The sequence below is a fragment of the Rhinoderma darwinii genome, chromosome 8, assembly GCF_050947455.1.
Source record: "Rhinoderma darwinii isolate aRhiDar2 chromosome 8, aRhiDar2.hap1, whole genome shotgun sequence".
NCBI classification, from domain to species: Eukaryota; Metazoa; Chordata; class Amphibia; order Anura; family Rhinodermatidae; genus Rhinoderma; species Rhinoderma darwinii.
The window spans coordinates 98931575-98953257 of record NC_134694.1 but is presented as its reverse complement, the minus strand read 5'-3'; the positions used below and the strand labels follow the sequence as shown (position 1 = coordinate 98953257).

The 21683-nt window shown below is 43.2% G+C and overlaps 1 protein-coding gene across 3 annotated transcripts in view; it reads right to left on the bottom strand.

The window, feature by feature from the left end:
* LRCH2 (leucine rich repeats and calponin homology domain containing 2) overlaps positions 1–21683 on the bottom strand; it is an 84881-nt gene that overhangs the window by 14286 nt on the left and 48912 nt on the right. For 2 of the 3 annotated variants that reach the window (XM_075835977.1, XM_075835979.1), the window contains 7 exons: positions 18763–18808; positions 18067–18177; positions 17548–17592; positions 16431–16481; positions 4572–4629; positions 3834–3946; positions 193–330 (listed from right to left, as the gene is read on the bottom strand). In XM_075835977.1, the coding sequence (XP_075692092.1) occupies positions 193–330; positions 3834–3946; positions 4572–4629; positions 16431–16481; positions 17548–17592; positions 18067–18177; positions 18763–18808 (562 nt within the window). The remainder of the gene's footprint in view (positions 1–192; positions 331–3833; positions 3947–4571; positions 4630–16430; positions 16482–17547; positions 17593–18066; positions 18178–18762; positions 18809–21683) is intronic. The other variant, XM_075835978.1, reaches the window with a different exon arrangement.

Genomic DNA, 21683 nt, shown 5'->3' with positions numbered 1-21683 from the left:
TTACACTAAAAGCAGGAGCTTCATTGAGGGCTTTGACCAATCATGTACACTGCCACTTTGCAATATACATGAGGGCACATGAAGGGTCGGCCAGCTGTCTGCATGTACAGGAAGATGCTAAATTATAAATTCTAAGAGGGCTGGTCATTAGAAATGGACATTCAATACACCTGGAGAAACATCAAATCTTACCACTGCTGGTGATGGAACGTGAATACTTGCCACTGAACGTGGTCTTATATGATTGGCAAGATGACATAAAACTACTCCGTCCATAAGTGCTCCTCCAATATCTTCTGGCAGAATGACCTTCAGCCTGGATTCTAGATTCTGTGGAAATAATGCATAAAGGAGTATAAGCTGCATGCATTTATGTATAAGGAGGAGAGGGAGAGAGAATGCCTCATAAAAGAAACAAAAAAATATATATTAGACTTGAATTTCCAGGTTTTCATTCAGCTTCGGCTTTGAGAGTGGGTCGCGTGATGTCCCACAAACTCCATCCTCAAGCCATGCTCACAAGTAATCCAAGGAATTGAGCCTTATACTGCTGTTTGTCAGTGCTGGGGGGTAGTTTTAGCCAGTCCTTCTGTAGACAACCACTGCAGAGAGAACACGGCGGTCACTATCCACTAATAAAAGGAGTCCGATTTCTTAGTCGGGAAGAGTGAGGGGGGGGGACCACTGGTTTTTACTCATTTTTCTGCATGTCACAGAATACCAGGCTCAGCTAAACCAGTCCTCGAATGAGGAAGGACCGGCAAAACATTTGTATGCATCTGATCTTTGTGATTAGGTAGAAATTGAGTTTCAAGTCTGATGTGCAGTTTTGCTTCAGCTGATTCATATAGCAAATTCTAAGCAAACTACCAATGACTAAATTGGAATCTATGTCACCACCACAGCCAAAGAGCTGGGTCTTAACCCCTTAACGACCGCCCACCGTCTTTTGACGGCAGGCGGTGCATGTCCTTAATCTAAAGCGACCCCTTTTGGCGTTGCTGTAGAAGAGGCTGATGAGCGCTCATCCTTTAAGCAGGCGATGTAACTTACAGCTCCTGATCTTAGAGCAGCCTGCTGAATACAGCTGGGGTCAGAAAACGGTCTGTGACCGTGGCAAGATTAAAAGGAAATCCCTGCTTTGATCTAGTCATCGGAAACCTGGTCCTAGAAAGGACCCCAGGGCTGTCTGTTCAGTAAGCCTGCTGTTCGGGCACACTATGTGCTGCCCTAACAGCAACCTGTGTCATAGTGATACAGTATGATGTATTAGCATACAAAAAAGTTTTTAATAAAGTTATCCCTTAATGGGATTTATATAAAAAATAGGCATTATTTTGCATAAAATATATTTTATTGCCCCTACACTAAATAAAAACCAAAAACCTACAAATTAGGTATCTAAACGACCGTAATAACCTGAAGAATTAATGTAACAGGTTATTTAGCGTAGCAAACCGAGCAATGCCCCAAATTGTGCCAATGGTCACAGTGACCAATGGTCACCCCTGACGAAGCACCAGCGAAACGCGCGTCGGGTCTGGCAGCGGTCTCCCCTCCCGGTCCTGATCTCGTGCTCATTTTCCACTACGTAGGTGCAGGTATACTGCTCATTAGTTTGCCTATGTATATTTTTTTAGGTATCTATCTGTGCAAATGTACTATGCTTAGCACCTGCCTAATAATATTGATTTATGCTCTTTGTGGGATCTTGTGACCATTTTAACATCTGGGGGACCAGGCTGCTTTCATGTTCGGATTCCATCTCTTTATGAGGGTTCATTCTTTTTACTGTGTATAGTTGTAATGTGCTTTTTCTGTGTATTTTTGACTGAAATAAAGATTGTTTGTAATTTTGCAAATACTTGGTCGTGACTTTTCTTCTCTTTCTGGTTTAGGTTATTTAGCGTGAAACCTGAACGGGATAAAAAATAAATGAGAAAAAGAATGCAGAGAATCGCATGGTCTTATATTCACACCGTAAAAAATGTTTTCTACCTCCAAACTCTGAATTTTTTTTTTACAAACTTCTCCCGTATAAAAAAAAGGCCTTATACGGCCACGTCAATGAAAAAATAGAAAAAAAAGTTATGGCTGCTGAAATACAGAGGTAAAAACTGAAAAATGCAGCAGGTCATTAAGACCTATTCAGGGCCGGTCATTAAGGGGTTAAACAATTTATCCTTCCCATCTTTCAGACAGTCATGGGATATCCTAGAAAGATGGCATAAAAAGTGTCAGAGATAGGAATACCCTTTGTAAGGGCAGTATATCACAGGGACAGATCTGCTGTACTATAAGCCCAATAGAGCATAACAAAGAAAACAGCGGATATCCTATGCTATATATATATGTCTGAGATGGGGAAACTCCTTTACATAGGAGAGCATATTCCGGTGACAAATCTGAATAGACAAAGTGAATAGACAGGGGTCCCCTGTTGAAAATCCCATCTATCAGCTACTGGAGAGCAGCTTCAAAGTGCTGGGTGGTAGGGATAAGCGGACGCTAAGGAGCGATATTAGCCATGAGATGGATCATGATTTTGCAGCCATTTGCCAAATTACTGCATTGCATTACCTAAGGGCTCACTCAGATGAGCGTATATGTAGTTCGTGAGTCGGCCATTAAAACAACGGCCGTCACACGGAGCGTGTGAAGGGTCCGTGAAAAAAGACGACGTGTCCTATTTTACTGCGTGTCACGCAGTGGATCCGTGACAAGGTGCCCCGCACGAGTGCACCACGGACGTGGAAAACGATAGTTTTTCACGTCAGAGGTTAGCTACGCTCGTCTTAATGCAGCCTAAGGATGTCAAGGGCTGGGACAACATGATGATTAAGAATTACAATTAAACCTGGTTATACACATTGCATTCTAATAATTGTGAGAGAAACCGAACCCTTAAAGCATTTCTGCTACACCTGTCCACAGGTTGTGCAAGGTATTTCTGCTCCATTCACTTCAGTAGAGCTGTGCTGCAATACCAGACAACTCATGAACAGGTCTGGCTCTGTTTTTAGAAGAAAGCAACCATGGTTTTTCTAAATCCTGTGCCATCCCTTTAACTAAAATATACCTCTACGACAAGAGTACAAGTTTTCATAGGTCAAACATTTATAAAATCAGAAACCAGCTGTGGGTCTATAGCAAAACAAAAATTTCAAAAAATTCAAGTAGAGATCTGATGGATTGCTATAAACAAAATCTGCCCCCGAATCCTTCTCATACATGAGGCCCTATATTGTGATAAATGCAACTTCCGTCACGTTTTGTGATTGATCCCCCATGCTATGACTGGCCTAGAACTTTAAAAGTTAATTTAGTAATGCACACAGAGATCATTTAAAATGGTACATTCCCCTCAAGTTGGGACTGATTTAGACTAACATAAAATGACGTCCGCGTGCTGTGCGTCTAAATAACGGACAGCACACAAACCTGCGCAAATCAATGCAGCTATTCACACATGCGTGACTTTTCATGCAGCGTGTGTCCGTTGCTTGAAACTCACTGCATGTCCTATTTTGGTCGGTTTTTCGGACCACGTCGCCCATTGAAGTCAACAGGTACGTGAAAAAAACGGACAGCATACAGACGACCTCTGTGTGCTGTCTGTGTTTGTCACAAACCAGTTGGTAAAAAATGAGAAAAAACAAAATAACAAAAACCGGAACACTGATGACAATCGCATTAAATATAGTCCGTTTTTTTGCGGACACAAAACGGACACGTTCGTCTGAATCAGACCTTCTAGTATCTTTTTCACTAGTTGTACTGCTGAGTAAAGAGGCTGAAGCCCCAGAAAGCATATACAATCCACTCTCACATACATTCCGCAGCTGTTTTATCAGTTCTCTCTCTTCTCTTAGATGCTCCATCTTCCTTCGCATTGTGAAACCCGGATCTAATGCCCCCAAGTCCTGCCGAGAGGAACGACTAAAAGCTGAAAGAAGAAATCCGTCAATGTGACAACACACAATCTACTATACAAATCTCCTGAAACAGAAGAAAAACAGTTCTGTATGAAAAAGTCTAAGGGTATGTGCACACACACTAATTACGTCCGTAATTGACGGACGTAATTCGGCCGCAAGTACCGGACCGAACACAGTGCAGGGAGCCGGGCTCCTAGCATCATACTTATGTATGACGCTAGGAGTCCCTGCCTCGCTGCAGGACAACTGTCCCGTACTGTAATCATGTTTTCAGTATGGGACAGTCGTCCTGCAGAGAGGCAGGGACTCCTAGCATCGTACATAACTATGATGCTAGGAGCCCGGCCCCCTGCAGTGTGTTCGGTCTGGGTCTTCCGGCCGAAATACGTCCGTCAATTACGGACGTAATTAGTGTGTGTGCACATACCCTAAGTGTTTTTTGCCCATCTCTGAACAAGTCTATGGGGGTTGAACTTGCAGCAAAGGATTTTTTTTTTTTTTTGTTTACGACCATTACCAGAAGAAATTACATTTAGGGGGAACATAATCACAATGTTACAGCTCCACATTGGGAAGTCTTGGAAAAAGTTCACGGGTTATAAATAAGTGGATAATACAGCCAGACATACTTACCAGATCTTGGCTTTAATCCAAATGGTGTCGGTGAATTACTATGTGATCTTTCACAATCCTATAATTGAAAGAAAAAAAACAAAAACTTGCAACACAAATACCATTTTTTTTGGTCTTTTTTTTTTTCAAAGGACCAAAAAGACACAAACTTACTGCAAATGTTACCATTTCTCCTGCTTCTGTACATCATACATCCAAAAACAAGGGTATTATCCCCCATTTTAGGCTGGGTTCACACAGTTTTGTTTTTTTTTACGCGAAAACTTCATCAGAAAACGCGCCAAAAAACGTCTGAAAATGCCTCCCATTGATTTCAATGGGAGGCAGGGAAGTTTTTTTCCCGCGAGCAAAAAAACCGGCTCAAGGGAAAAAGAAGGGACATGCCCCATCTTCGGGCGTCTACGCCTCTGACCTCCCATTGACATCAATGGGAGGCAGATAAAGCGTATTTCGCGGCGTTTTATGCCCACGGCGCTCAATGGCGTGCAGGCAGAGGAAAATCTGCCTCTAAATTCCAAACGGAATTTAGAGGCAGATTTTCTTCCTGCAAAAAACTCAGTGTGAACCCAGCCTGAATGGTGGTCTCACTTTTTAAATAGAAACTGGCCTGGCAATCAGAAGATCACTGCGGGTCCAGCTTCTCTACCCCCTGGCGATCAGCTATTAATGACAGGGAATGTAGTAAATATGACGAGTAATACATAAGTAGAGGTTCACCAAACAAAATGTATTAGAGAATGCTATATAGAGCAATTCTGAATTCAAATTTTATTATAGCGAGTCTTCAACACATGCACTGTTTTAACCCTTTCAGAACATACAATTTTTTTTTCTTTTTCACTCCCTACGTTCCATGAGCCAGAACTTTTTTTATTTTTCCGTCAATCGAGTGTTGAGGGCTTTTTTTTTTTGCGGGAGGAGATGTATTTTCTATTGGTACCATATTATGTACTGGGAAACTGGGAAAAAATATTCTTTACGGGCTGAAATTGGACAAAACTGCGTTTCCTCTATTTTTTGGGGGTTCGTTTTCACAGCTCTTACCGTGCAGTAAAAAAAACAACAACAACAACTAAGGGCCTGTTCACATCACCGTTCATTTCCGTTCTGGGGTTCAGTCGAGTGAACTCCGAAACGGAAAGTGAAACTGACAGCACAGCTTCCGTTTCAGTCACCATTGATCTCAATGGTGACGGAAACATCGCTAATGCTTTCCATTCGTCACCGTTCCGGCTGGTTTCCGGTGGAATCAATAACGCAGTCGACTACCCTATTGATTCTGTCGGAAAAACGGAAACCAGACGGAATGGTGACAAACGGAAAGCATTAGCGATGTTTCCGTCACCATTGAGATCAATGGTGACTGAAACGGAAGCTGTGCTGTCAGTTTTACTTTCCGTTGCGGGGTTCACCCGACGGAAACCCTCCGACGGAAATGAACGGTGATGTGAACAGGCCCTTTATTTTATTCTGCGGCTCAATACGATTACATGAATGGATAGAAGTGCATGACGCTGATTGGTCACTGATTGGTTAGCGTCATACACTTCTCTCCACAACGCCCACTTGGTCATATAGTAAAACACGCCTAGTTGTCAATTAGGAAACTAATTAGCATAAAGCTAAAATAGGTCATAACTCAGTCAAAAATGATCGTTTTTCCAAATAAAAAAAACACTGCTGTAATCTACATTACAGCGCCGATCACATCATGTACAAGATAGGCCACTTATAATGTGGTGACAGAGACGCTTTAAGGCTGGGTTCCCACTTAGCGTAAACGCCGTTGAATTTTTGCAAAGTAATTATGTGCGAAAATAGCGTAGTATTTACAGTAGCCGCAAAGTAAACCTCATGCAAACTCTGCGGAAAAAAAAGCAGCAAGAACGTTTATAAATTGACCTGCAGTGCGGATTTTAAACCCGCAGCATGTCAATTTATGCTTTTTTGTTGCGGGTTTCCCCCATTGAATTCAATAAGGATGTAAAAGCCGCAACAAATAGCCAAGTATTGTGACTTTTGCAGCTGAAACGTTGCGATTCTCCTGGAAAAAATACAAATAAGGGGGGAAAAATAAAAAAAATGAATGGGTTTAAGATGAAAATAAATTATGTTCTTCCAGGCCGGCCTCCTAGATTGACGTTTCATCCCATTTGACTGCTGCAGCATCATCCCAGGAGGCCGGACTGCACAGGCGTCCCCATGATTAGGGCCCGGGGTTAGTATAAACTTTATCTATTTTTTTTAATCGCTGCTATCTGCAGCGGAAATTCTGCAAGGACAAACTGCAAACAAACTGCAAAGTGTTGTACCCAACATATCCGACCCATGGGAACCCGGCCTTACTGACCTGGAGTGACAAAGTAAAGCTCCAGATTTTAACTTAACCCCTTGATGACCAAGCCTATTTTGGCCTAAATGACCATCATTTATGTTTCAAGAGTCATAAAGAGGTTAAGTCATCAAGGGACAGTCCTATGCAGACTTCTTGTTTTCTGCAGGACTAGTTGTGTTTTTGGGTGCATATACTATATTCATTAACTTTATTTGGGAAAAAAATAATAAGTATTCCAGCATTGTTTTGCGCATTTTAAATTTTACCCCGTTCACCATGCAGCGTAACTAACAGGTTACCTTTATCTTAGGAGTTGGTGCGATACTTAATATGTATAGGTTTTATTTTTTATGTTCTACTGCGTTTGCAAAATAAACAAAAATTTGTAATTGCATCGCCGCATTTCAAGAGCCAAAGCCATTTTATTTTTTCATCGATGTCGCCATATGTGAGTTTTTTTGCTGGACTAGGCGTAGTTTGCATGGATACTGTTGTGGTATGTGGGACTTATTGATTAACTAACTATATATTTGTACAGTGTTCACCATGCGGTTTAATTAATGGTCTTAACTATGTTCGGGTCGTTACGATCACAGCAATAAACATAGATGTGGATTTTTTATTTTTTACTAAATAAAACAAATTTTTATGAGAAAAATGTTTTTATTTTATTTTTAAATAAGCTAATTTTATTTTCTTTTTTTATAGTTCCACTAGGGGACTTCACAATTCGATCTTCTGAACGCTTCTATAATGCTTTGGTATATTCCGTAAACCAAAGCATTACTGCCTTTCATTACAGCCTTCTAGGCATAAAGCCACGGCAACCCATAGTTTCTAAAAATGCTAGCATTATTTTCATTTAGTGTCATGTTATACATGCTTTGGTCTGACGTTTTTTTTTTAAAGACCTATAGAGAAGTCTATGGAAAAAACAAAACACAAAAAAAAAGCACCATACCCAAATAAAAAAAAAACACGGAACACAAAATTTAAAACGGACAGGCATCTGCTAGGACATGCCTCTGACATGACCTAGCAGGCATTCACTACAGGTAGACCTGGGGGCCTTTATTAGGCCCCCGGCTGCCATAGAAGACACGGACACTCGGCGATCTTACCACCGGATGTCAGTGGGATGGGAGAGGGAGCTTCCTCCCTCTCTCCAAAACAACTCAGATGCGGCACGCACTATTGAGCGCCGCATCTGAGGGGCTGAACGGGTGAGATTTATACGAATATTGATCTCACAAGTTCAAGTAGGGACGCCCCCAGCTGAGAGCAGGGACATTTAACGGCTCCCTGCTATGTTTATTTATACTGATGCAGTGCCGTGAAAAGGCTTATGCATCAGAATAAAGCCCACTAAATGACCGCCGTGAAAAGGCTTATCGGCGGTTATTAAGGGGTTAAACAAACAAAAAAAAAACCCACCCTGTCATAGGACTATAAATAACTATTTAACACCTATAAATATTTTTTTCTAGGTGACTGCATGGATGTCCGTTCATGTAGCTGCCCATAACACAAAAAAAAAAAAAAAACACAACACAAGAGGAAAGAGCCACGCTAGTTTGTCTCATGTCAGCTCGAACGTTGGCTGAACATTGAACGGTTAAATAACGTTGGCAAAATTTAAACAGTCCGACACACTGGCCAGGCCCTGCTTAATGTATACCCAAGAGAAATTGGAGGATAATGGGTTCACCACATTAAGATCTAACATGCTCGACCCTTGTTTTCCTGGGATTTCCTTACATATATAATTGTTAGAGGATCCTGCAAATAATGTATAATATACAAAGCATTCGGTAAGTCTTCAGAGCCTTTGAAGCCCCCCCCCCCCCATGATTCTGCACTCAATACCACATAATGATCAAGTGAAAACAGAATGTTAGTAATATTTGCCAATTTATTGAAAAAGGAAAAATCTAAAAAACATTGCATTGGTCATAAGTATTCAGACCCTTTAGGTCTCATGCACACGTCAGTATTCTAGTCAGTATTTTGCTTCCGTATTTGGAAGCCAAAACCAGGAGCGGAGCCAAAACACAAATCTTTCCATTATAGGTTCTCTCTGTTTATGTTCCACTACTGGTTTTGACTTCCAAATACTGAAGCAAAATACGGACGTGTGCATGAGGCCTTACTCCGTACTTAGTTGAAGCACCTTCGGCAGCGATAACAGCATCCAGTCTATTTGGGTTATGATGCCACAAGGTTTGCACACCTGGATTTTCTGCCATTCTTCTCTGCAGATCCTCTCAAGCTCTGTTGGGTTGGATGGCGACGTCGGTTGACAGCCATTTTCAGGTCTCTCCAGGGATGTCTGACTGGGTTTAAGTCAGGGCTCTGTGAATGTCCAGTGGCCCAATTAGAGTTGTCCCTAAACCACTCCTGTGTGGTCTTGGCTGTGTGCTTCGGTTCATGGTCTTGTTAGAAGGTGAATCTTCGGCCCAGAACACTCTGGATCAGATTTACATTAAGAACATCTCTGTACGGGGGCGTGGCCTAGAGGTGAATGTGAGAGGACGTGTGTGACCGGAGCTCCTGCTGTAATCATCCTTTAAGGTCCATATATCCCGTAAAACTCGGGGAAAATAGCTTCCCTAGGGGCTTACCAGAGTGTGGAGGTGGAGGAGCACGAATACCCGGTCATAATGACGCGCTCTAAGAAGCAGAAGTCGCCGCCAGCGAGTCCCGGGTCCCGCGCTCAAGATGGCGCCGAGGAGAAGGAAGGCCGCAATAGAGGCCTCCGGCAGGAAGTTGTGGAAAAGCTGGAGAGGTTCGCCCGCACGCCGAGAGCAGGGGGGGCGGCTGCACAGCAGCGAAAGTCGGCTGGAGATCAGGCAGCTGGAAGCTCATCATATGGATCCAGGTATTCTCCTTTGGCGGGGGACATGAGAAGTGAGGAGGAGGAGGAGGAGGAGATGAGTGGCGCCATGCAGGATCAGCCAGGTGCTGGAGGGAAAAGTGGAGTAAGGAAGGAGGAACCCTCCCTAAAGGACATTTTGGCAGCGGTGAAGCAGAATTCTATGGTCCTTAATACCTTAGCAAGTCAGATGGGTGGATTGAAGGAGGACATTTTGCTGCTCAGGAATGATTTGCAGAAAGTTGCGGAACGCACCACTGCCGTGGAAGGGAGAGTCTCAGACATGGAGGATGCGATTCCTCACATAAAGCAGGATGTACAGGCACATTCGCAGGCAGTGGCGACATTGATGGCTAAGACAGACGATATGGAAAATCGGCTGAGACGAAATAATGTGCGCCTTGTGGGGGTTCCGGAAAGAGTGGAGGGAACGAATCTGGATGACTTCTTTGAAAAGTGGCTGATAGACACATTTGGTAGAGAGGAATTGACCCCTTTATTTGCGGTGGAGAGAGCGCACAGGGTGCCGACCAGACCTGGCCCTCCCGGAAGGCCGCCGAGACCGGTGCTGATAAAGATTCTACATTATAAAGATAGAGACAAGATCCTGAGGAAAGCTAGAGAACGTCAAGACATCTCCTTTAATGGGGTGAAAGTGTCCTTCTTCCCGGACTTCTCTTTGGAAGTACAACGGAAAAGATCACAGTTTATGGATATAAAAAGACGACTAAGGGCATTACAAGTGCAATATTCGATGATGTATCCTGCCCGTTTGAGAGTGGTGGCGCTGGGAACAACTTCCTTTTTTGAGACACCGAGAGAAGCGGTTAGATGGTTGGATAGCCATGAAAGTCAGCTGAGACCGGCAGAGGGACGGCGTTGATCCGGAACAGACCGGCTGGCAAAAGGAGGCTGGGGATGCAGGACTGAACCAGGTGTCGTAGGAAAAATTGCAAGATTTGGCATTTGATTGGACTTGGAGTTGGAGGGCATGGTTGCGGGGACCGCGGAAGACCGGAAGAGGAGGAATGTGTTTATGGACATTGAGGGGTATTGATATGCTGAAGGGATGGTAGTTTATTTGTAAGAAAATGGCAGCGGGAGGGATGGTCAGTTAAGCGGGAAAAGCACATAACGAGTTATGGCATTGTTGAATGTATGGTGGGCGGAGTTGACCTGCCGATGTTTGTTATGGGTAATGGCAGATACGTTCTGTTGCCCCAACCCTTGGAAAGGGGTAGGTTTACGGGGGAGGTTGCAGGGGGGGGGAGGGGAGGTTGCAGGGGGGGAGGGGAGGGAGGGAAAGAAGACCCAGCCGGTCGGATATGTAAAATTAAGAGAACAGGATAGGAGGAGCTGTGATATGTTGAGGGATGATGGGATCAATTAATTGTTTGTCCTGGAATGTACGGGGCCTGCGGGAAGCCAGAAAACGACAGGCGGTATTTGATTTTATTAGAAAACAGGAGTCGAGGGTGATAGGACTACAGGAGACACATATGACTAGGGATTCAGTTTCCATGATGCATAGGGCCTGGGTAGGCCATAGTTTTCATTCTTACCATACTACATATTCAAGGGGGGTGAGTCTTCTCATACATAGGGCAGTGCCATTTGTATGTCACGACTCCTTCCAGGATGGGGAGGGGCGGTATGTGGGGGTACACTGTACATTGTATCATTGGAATTGTGTGTTGGTGGTGTTGTATGTACCCCCTCCGTTTTCTAGTGGATGTATCAAGAAAGTGGTGGAGGAACTGGCTAGGTACCCGGAGGTGCCGTTACTAGTGATGGGGGATTTTAACGCAGTATTGAATACCAATATGGATAAATTTGGCATGACAGGGGGAGGTGTAACAGCTTTTGGCCATCTGGTTGCTGAAATGGGCTGGCGGGACATATGGAGGGATAAACATCCAAATAGCTTTCAGTATTCTTGTGCGTCTTCCACATATCAGTCTTTATCCAGGATAGACTTAATCTTGTGCTCACCGACAGCGGTACCATTTGTAGCTCAGATAGAATACTTGCAAAGAGCGTTATCGGATCATTCTCCTGTGTTAATGAAGGTAGAGACGGAGGAGAGGACAGGGCGGGGGCAAGGGTGTTGGAAACTTAATGCCTTTTGGCTAAAGCTGATAGACAAACAAATTTTAGACCTCATAAAGGAGTACTTTCAGTTCAATTCAGGAACGGTACCGCAAGAGATACTGTGGGACGCGATGAAGGCGTGGCTGAGAGGGGTGTTCATCCAGCACATTTCAGCAGTAAAAACACGGTCTAGACAATTAGGAGAAGCACTGTTGGGAAGGGTAGAGGAGACAGAAAGGCTGCATATAATAGATAACACAACAGACACATTGAAGCATTGGGTGGAGGCGCAGCGGTTGTTAAAGCAACATCAGTTGGAGAGGGCAGATAACAAAAGGATGTTTTTAAAACGCCAATATTATGAGGAGGGGGAAACCACTGGACGGTTACTGGCAAGGATGGCGCAGGCTCAGAGGGAGAATAATTACATACACACCATTAAAGGGGAGGGGGGGAAGTTGGAGACTGATACAGGACAGATTTTGAAAGTGTTTCAGCAGTTCTATTCGGATTTGTATGCCTCTAGGGCAGAGCACACGCCTCAGCAGCTGGAAGAGTATATAGGGGAGATAGAATTTCCTAGGTTGAGGGGGGAGGAGAGAGGGACATTGGAGGAGCCAATATCTCTGGAGGAAATACAGGCGGCTATAGGGATACTAGCCAGTGAAAAGGCGCCGGGGCCGGATGGTCTTCCGGTGGAAGTTTTTAAGGAATATGGGGAGGAGCTTGCGCCGCAGTTACTGGCCACTCTTTTAGATAGCTTCAATAGGGGGCGGCTTCCAGAAACAATGTATGAAGCGACTATAGTAGTTCTGCCTAAAGAGGGGAAGGATCCTCAACTCCCGGGCTCTTATAGACCAGTCTCACTGCTGACGGCGGATATTAAAATCATGGCGAAAGTATTGGCGCTTCGACTAGCTAAAGTAGTAGCTGGGGTGGTACACGGAGATCAGGCCGGTTTTATGCCATCCAAATCGACGGCGGTAAATCTGAGGCGGCTGTTTTTGAATCTACAAGTTATGCCGGATAATCGTGGGGGGAGAGCCATAATGTCCTTAGATGCGGCCAAAGCATTCGATTGTGTGGAGTGGAATTATTTGTGGTCAGTTCTGGAAAAAAATGGGATTTGGCCCTAATTATATAAAATGGGTAAAATTGTTGTATGTAGCCCCGACAGCAAAGATAAGGGTGAATGGGGTGTTATCGGATCGGTTTGCGCTGGAGCGGGGAACGCGTCAGGGATGTCCATTGTCCCCATTGTTGTTTGCGTTGGCGGTGGAACCCTTGGCGTGTGCAGTGAGACAACATGAATAAATTCAGGGGTTGAGATATGGGGGGGTGGAGGAAAGAATTGCATTATACGCAGATGATATGCTGCTATTCATGGCGGATACCGAACGCACATTACCGTTAGTGATGGCCCTAATTAAGCGGTTTGGGAAATATTCAGGACTACTCATTAATTGGTCAAAATCGGCCCTAATGCTCATGGACCCGGGGGATATCCAGAATGGGGAAGAGGAGGTGGAGATACCTGTGGTGAAGGAGTTTAAGTATTTGGGGGTGAGGGTGACGGCGAAAGTACAGGATTATATGTCCCTTAATGTAATGCCACTGTTAACAAAGATAAAAGCCAAAGTAGAGGCGTGGAATAAGTTGCCCCTATCGGCTCTGGGTAGGACAAATTTGATTAAAATGATCCTTATGCCCCAGGTGTTGTATGTCCTACATAACTCACCGGTATGGATCCCCAAATATTGGTTCAGGAGATTGCATAACCTTTTTAGGGACCTAGTATGGAAGAAGGGGGTACCTAGGATTAAACTGGAGAAATTACAGCTGCCAAAGGAGGAGGGGGGCCTGGCTGTTCCCAATGCTTGGGTGTATTATTTAGCTGCCCAATGTCAGCATTTCTGGGGGTGGGAGCAGGAAGAGACATGGGGGTCCAGTGCGCGCATCCTATCATATCTGGGGGGGGGGGGGGAGAACCCATTGGCAGGACTGGAAGCGCACAGATATAAACAGATGGCGAGTACCAGACCCACTCTGCTTCTCATACATAAGGTGTGGTGGCAGTGCAAGCAATTGCTGGGGATAGGGGAGTGCACTAAATATACACCGCTCTGGAGAAATGCTTATTTGGGGGAATTGGGTAAATTGGAAGGGATGCAGGGGTGGGAGCAGCAAGGCATAATACGGTTGAATCAGTTGTATGAGGGAGACATACTCAAATCTTTTCAGCAAGTAAGGGAGGAGTTTCAACTGGACTCCCGCATGTTTTATCAGTACCTGCAGATTCGGCACGCAGTGCAGACACAAGCGGTCAGTGTGGACCTGACGATGCATGCAGCGGGGGTGTTGGAGCATATTGCAAAGGCAGTAACATCAAAAGGATTAATCTCATTGGTTTATCGCAGGTTGTTGGTGGAACATCTGGGAGATCCTATGGCAACAGTGAAAGCTATATGGGAGAGGGATGTGGGTCCTATTACAACAGACCACTGGGAGGCGGTATTGGCAGCAACATGTACTTTGTCCATTAATGTAGCACAACGAAGATCGCAGTTGTTTCTGATACATAGGGTGTACAGGACCCCGTGGGTGCTGAAACAAATGGGATTAAGAGCGGATGCAAAGTGCCCTAGGTGCCCGGAAGAAAAAGCAGACATCCTTCATATGTTCTGGACATGTGGGAAGCTGGGGAGTCTGTGGACGGAAATATTGGAACTAGTGGGGAGAGTGTTTGAGGTACAGATCCCATGGGATCCTGTAGTAATGCTGCTAGGGTATGTTGGAGATTTGGGGGGAGATAGGATGTCAGGGTTGGCAATTGCTAAAATACTGTATCAAGTTCGGAAAGGAATTGCAAAGCACTGGCTGGATGCGGAGCCACCATCAAAACAAGAAATCATAGGGGCACTTAACTCACAGGTTCTGATGGAGTATAGGATATACTCCAAGAGGGGGTCCAGGGTCAAGTTCGACAAACAATGGGCTAGGTGGATTGATCAATCTGGGTATGCTTCTGTGGAGCTAATGACACTAAGGCAACAAGTGCAGGTATAGGGCCACTGAGGGGAGAGGATTGGAAAAGTGGTACTGAGGAGATCGGCAGGGGGGGATACAGGGGGGAGTTGGGGGGAAGGGAATGTTTGGTTAAATGTAAAGAATTGGGTCTGTTGAAAATTGCTTGTACACTGTATGAGAACGTACAATGACCTGTAATAATGTGGAGTTTTGTTGAATAAACTTGAACTGATTAAAAAAAAAAAAAGAACATCTCTGTACTTTGGTCTGGGTTGAGGGAAAGAAGAATGGAGCAGTCTCCCTGTCCTATCTGCTGAAAATCATCCCCGCAGCATGATGCCATCACCATGCTTCACTGTAGGGATGGTATTGGGCAGGTGATGGGCACTGCCTGGTTTCCTCCAAACACAACACTTAGAATGGAGGCCAAAAAGTTTAATCTTGGTTTCATCAGACCACAGAATCTTGTTTCTCATAGTCTTTTATGTTCTTTTTTTGCAAACTCCAGGAGCGCTTTCATCTGTCTTTTACTGAGGAGAGGCTTATTTCTGGCCACTCTGCCATAAAGCCCAGATTGGTGGAGTGCTGCAGCGTTGGTTGACCTTCTGGAAGTTTCTCGATCTGCACACAGGGTCTTTGGTCACCTTCTGACCCTTCTCCCACCAGATTATTTAGTTTGGTGGGGTGGCCAGCTCTAGGAAGAACCATGGTTGTGACAAACTATTTCCATTTAAAAATTATGGAGGCCACTTTCAGTGCACAAGAAAAAACGTACTCTTTTCCAGATCTCTGCCTCCACACAATCCTGTCTCTGAGCTTGCAGGCAGTTCTTTCCTCCTCATGGCTTGGTTTTTGCTCTGATATACACTATCAGCTGTGAGATCTTATATAGATAGGGGCGTGTCTTTCCAAATCATTTCCAATCAAATGAATTTATCCCAGGTGGACTGCAATCAAGGTGTAGAAACTTTTCAAAGATCTAGAGAAATTGGGGGCTCCAGAGCTAAATTTCAAGTGTCATAGCAAAGGGTCTGAATACTTATGTCCATGAAAAATTGGAGTTCATCTTTAAAAACCTTTCCAAAATTCTGTTTTCACTTTGTTATTATGGGGTACTGAGTGCAGAATGACGGGGAAAAACTTTGTTTTACTTATATTTTTTTAATTCCAGCACAAGGCCTCAACATAACAAAGTGTGATAAAAGTGAAAGGGTCAGAAGACTTTCCGAATGCACTTTACATAACCAGTTTAGGTATAGGACTATGGATGAAATTCTACCAACACTGAGCTGCCAAACCATCTCCCTCCTACCATTGACCATTTCACAATATGATGATCTCCCAATCATGGCAAACGCACTAAACAAAAAAAATGGTAGGGGACGGGACCAAAAAATAAACTGGCATGTTTGGTATTAACAAAGGAACAATACAATTGAGCTTAAAATGCGTTAAAAAGCATTGAAACTTTTGAAGAAAGAAAAAAAACAAACGTGACAGAAAAAAAACCGAAAAAAAAAACCAGAAGATGTACCTCTGATGATACAGGAGATGAGGGTGACACATTTGCACTATCACTGTTTTGCTAAAATGAAATGAGACAAAAAACGGTGTTAAAATGAAGTAATTCTAAATATAAAACTTATAAAAATATTGAGATCCATGATTTCATATTGTAAAATGTATTACAGAGACTTACCTGGCTACTAAACTAGAAGGAGTTACTGAAAGTGCAGGTTCATAAACATCAGTGGTCCTGAATTTGTGGCTCTCCAGCTGTTGCGAAACGACAACTCACAGCAAGTCCAGCCATGCTGAAAGTTAACGCTCCACAACATCTGCAGAGCCACAGGCTGTAGGTCACGGCTATACACCAGCTACAATTTCCCGATGTGCATCTAATAACCAAATCACTTCCCTTACAAGCAGGAACAATTCAGGCAATGGGAGGAGACAAACTGCAGGGAGATCCATTTCCCCACACCTTCTCTCTCGGCAGTCAGCACTATTTCACGTCACCTGTATTCAGTCAGTGGGGAGAGAAGAGAAGCTGTTGTATCAGCCCATCTGCTCTTTCCATTGATAGAATTAAGGCTTTGCATAAATTTAAAAAACTGGGCCCAAATATGGGGCTCCCCTTTAAATAACGGCTTTTAATATAATCTACAGAACAGAAAGTGATTGCATACATCAGCGATATTCCGTTATTTCACCAGGGGGGGGAAACTTTCCCCTTCTCAGAGATTATTATGCAGTCAAGGCTCGGCTTACATCTGCGTCAAAGGCGCCATTCGAGGCCTCCATCACAGGCAACGTCAAATCGACTGACACCACACCGGAGCCAGATGGACCCATTTCTCAGTCATTTGTCGGTCGCAGGTGATATCCATCATACAATGGAGTGTTGTTGCTTCAGTTATGAACGGAAGCCACAATGCAAGTGTGAACATACCGTAATCCCTATGGGAGTTACAGAAACCTACAAGGGAGGGCACTCACAGGTTTACCTAACTACCTCGTGTGTGGGATCCAAAAAGTAACAAAGCATAAAGAAAGCAATGGATTGGGTGAGAGACACCTGTATTTCATGTAGATCATGCGTGAAAATCATAACTCAGGCGGAACACAGAAGACCTTTGTGAGTGTCTCACCTCATCATTGTCATTTCCACTTGAACACTTTCGAGAAGATTTGTACTGTGAAAATAAACAAAATCAGAGTTGGTAATATGTCATGTGAAGGTTACAGGCCGGCGTATCAGGAAAACGTCTATGTAGTCGTTTTATATACACAATGTAAGTATAGTAGAATGCATTAATGTATGATAACCGACAGGGCTACTGCAATCTCCCTGCTCTGGGACATCGGTATAAGGCAGGCTGTATTTTGGCAATGTTCCTTTTATCTTTTGATAACATTATGGGGTTGGTACAGAAGTATTTTCTTCATATAATAAAATGGCATTAAACAGTCTTTTTTTTTTTTTTTTTTACAAGAAAACACTTCTATAAAAACTAGACTGCATGAATGAAGAGGATTTAGTTAGAACATATATGCTACATTACAGGTCTTTATTGCATTTCCCCTGACCTGATCTACTATAGGCTTCACATTGTGAGTCTAAACACCCATTCTATACATACTAACAAGCCGTATGCCAATCCTTGTACCTTAAAGTACTCCCTCCTGGTCTGTTTGGACCGCCGCCTCTCCTCTGCCTGCCATACTGCACACTCTGCTGCTGGCCATCCTTGCTCATTAATCCGGTCCTTCTCCCCGTCCTGCAGAACATTAGGATACAGATTAGGATACAGATCGTTACTTTTAATACTTTAGGCCCTATAATGACATATGGATGTCATGAATCGATGGACAACTCAGAACCTCACTTTATTAGCCACTGAAAAGAGCCGACAATGTAGTACACGGACGCAGATTAATCGGGCACCATGTAATACAACATATTGTCCCCGTGTGGCCGCCCACAGCTCCATGTACAGCTGGATTTTATACCGATGCTTTTTATTTCGCTTTTGGATTCAGCACAAATCAGACAAAGAAACATTGTACATGATCCATTAGACGCCGCATGTATAGGAGCTTTTCCCCATATACATTTCTTCAAGGGGAGAATCGCTCCGTATAAAAAGGAACCAGACAGAGACTGTACAACAGCACAAGGAGGCTTTACAGATCCAAACTAGGAAGCCTTCCTGCCTCCATGCATTGCTGTAAACTTTCTGTGTACACCGTTCTGCCATGTGCATGAGGCCCAAGAGTCCGTGATTATTAGTATGGTGCCAATTAGAGAATGCATAGACATGTTTAACTCACAGGAGTGTAATGCAAAAGAAGAAGGTTTTTACCTGCCAATTACATGGTGACAATTGTGAATGATCTCCCGAAGAGCAGCTGAAAATACAAGAGGTTCAGAATTCATATATTTCTTGTAATACTTTGCTAATTAAAAGGCTCAAGAACAAAAAAACAAACAAAAAAAAAAAAAACACACAAACAACAACATAAGCTCTTTTCTCAATGAGTTTATGCAAATTCTAAATGAAATATGAAAATGTTCTAATTATGTGTTACGCCATTTTTACTGTTCAAATATTTAATCAAGCAAATATCAGCATTTATTAGCAATAATAGTAACTACACTGTCAAAAGTACTTTATAGCGCCATCAGCAGCAACATCCTCCTGTCTAAGGGACAAACACACAATTTTACATGGTACTACACTGCCACCTGTTGGAGAAAGATTAAATAAAACATTTCCTTTAAATCTCCCATCTCATGTTGTGCTAGTCATTGCCAGTAGGGGTTGTAAGCCAGTTTCCCACATATTCTGAATGGCATGTATACCTTCAATATATACATTCTATAACCAACCCAGAAACCTTTATCATAGTAACTTTGGCCTAATGCTAAGAAGTTTCTCCCTTCTGAACACCATTGCTGCATTATTAATGAAATGTTCTAGCACTTACAGTGGGAACTTGTGACCACATCGATTAACACTTTAAATAATATATTGGGGCTCTGCATAAAAATCGTAATTTTAAGTGTCGCCAAATTTGCTTTACTGTAAGAAAATGGGGAAACTCCCTTCTACTAACAGTTCACAACAGAGTCGCAGGCTGGATCTCAGTCAGAAGACCCCTTTAAACTAATTGCCCTGACAAATTCAGAGAACTTAAATGTCATATGACTTTCATGAGGGGCAAGAAGCAGAGATGAAACCGCTCTACATCATTAACACAAACATTTACAATAGTCAAAGTACCAATGTCTAAACTAGTGTCCATCCAATACTGATCTGAAACCCAACGTGACGGAGCATGGAGAGTGCACTCTAGGCAGTATTGTTGCTGTTTGCAACCGCACAACGGGCGAATAATATTCTGCATGGTCTTATCCTAGGGTGTATGGCTAGAGATGGATTTGTAAATGTAATGTTAATGGAGCACTCGGTAAGATACTGAAGTCAATAGTTACGTCCTCCAGCTGTACTCTTCTAAAGCCCAGTCCTCTGCTTCTCCTATCCTCACCCCCCTGATCATCCAAGACTCTCTTCCCGAACCAGGAGAAGCGGAATGAACTGCTGCTTTCCTGGAGCACCGGCCTTACTTTATTATAGCATGCACTACATTCAGTCCTTTCATATCCTGTCCTATGATAGAAAGTAGTGCATGCTATATTAAAGTAAGGCCAAAATTGCAGGAAAGAGATGTTCATGCAGTTGATAGATTGAAAAATAGTGCACGGCAGCAGTGTGGCTCTGCTGTGTAGGGAGACCGCACTGTGCTGACCCACATGTTCCCAATGCCCTCTTCTCTCTGACAGCCATGTGGGGGCAGGCTGAAGGTCCGCCAATCAATCAAAAAGTACAACGCCACATCAGAGGGGCAGATAGGAGAAAACACATCAGGACGAGTCATTTTTCAATAAAAACAATGCAAGTACAGGAAAATTATACTATATGTGGATTTAGCCACATTTAAAATAAATAGTGAGACAACCCCCTTTAACCCCTTCCCTCTTTAGCCACTTTTGACCTTCCTGACAGAGCCTCATTTTTCAAATCTGACATGTGTCACTTTATGTGGTAATAACTCCGGAATGCTTTCACCTATCCAAGCGATTCTGAGAATGTTTTCTCGTGACACATTGGACTTTATGTTACTGGCAAAATTTGCTCGATATGTTCAGTATTTAATTGTGAAAAACACCAAAAATTAGCGAAAAATTGCAAAAATTAGCATTTTTCTCAATTTAAATGTATCTGCTTGTAAGACAGGCAGTTATACCACACAAAATTGTTGCTAATTAACATCACCCATATGTCTACTTTAGATTGGCATCGTTTTTTGAACATCCTTTTATTTTTCTATGACCTCACAAGGCTTAGAACTTTAGCAGCAATTTCTCACATTTTCAAGAAAATTTCAAAAGGCTATTTTTACAGGGGCCAGTTCAGTTGTGAAGTGGTTTTGAGGGCCTTATATATTAGAAACCCCAAAAAAGTCACCCCATTTTAAAAACTTCACCCCTCAAAGTATTCAAAACAGCATTTAGAAAATGTCTTAACCCTTTACACATTTCACAGGAATTAAAGCAAAGTAGAGGTGAAATTTACAAATTTCATATTTTTCTGCAGAAATAAATTTTTAATACAATTTTTTTTATAACACAGAAGGTTTTACCAGAAAAATGCAACTCCATATTTGTTGCCCAGTTTCTGCAGTTTTAGGAAATATCCCACATGTGGCCGTAGCGTGCTACTGGACTGAAGCACCGGCCTCAGAAGCAAAGGAGCACCTAGTGGATTTTGGGGCCTTATTTTTGTTAGAATATATTTTAGGCACCATGTCAGGTTTGAAGGGCTCTTGCGGTGCCAAAACAGTCAAAATCCCCCAAAAGTGACCCCATCTGGGAAACTACACACCTCAAGGAAATTATCTAGGGATGTAGTGAGCATTTTGACCGCACAGGTTTTTTACAGAAATTATTGGAAGTAGGCCGTGAAAATTAAAATCAACATTTCTTCAAAGAAAATGTAGGTTCAGCGATTTTTTTTCTCATTTCCACAAGGACTAAAGGAGAAAAAGCACCGCAAAATTTGTAAAGCAATTTCTCCCGAGTAAAACAATACCTCACATGTGGTAATAAACGGTTGTTTGGAGACACGGCGTGGCTGAGAAGGGAAAGAGCGCTATTTGGCTTTTGGAGTTCACATTTAGAAGGAATGGTTTGCGGAGGCCATGTCGCATTTACAAAGCCCCT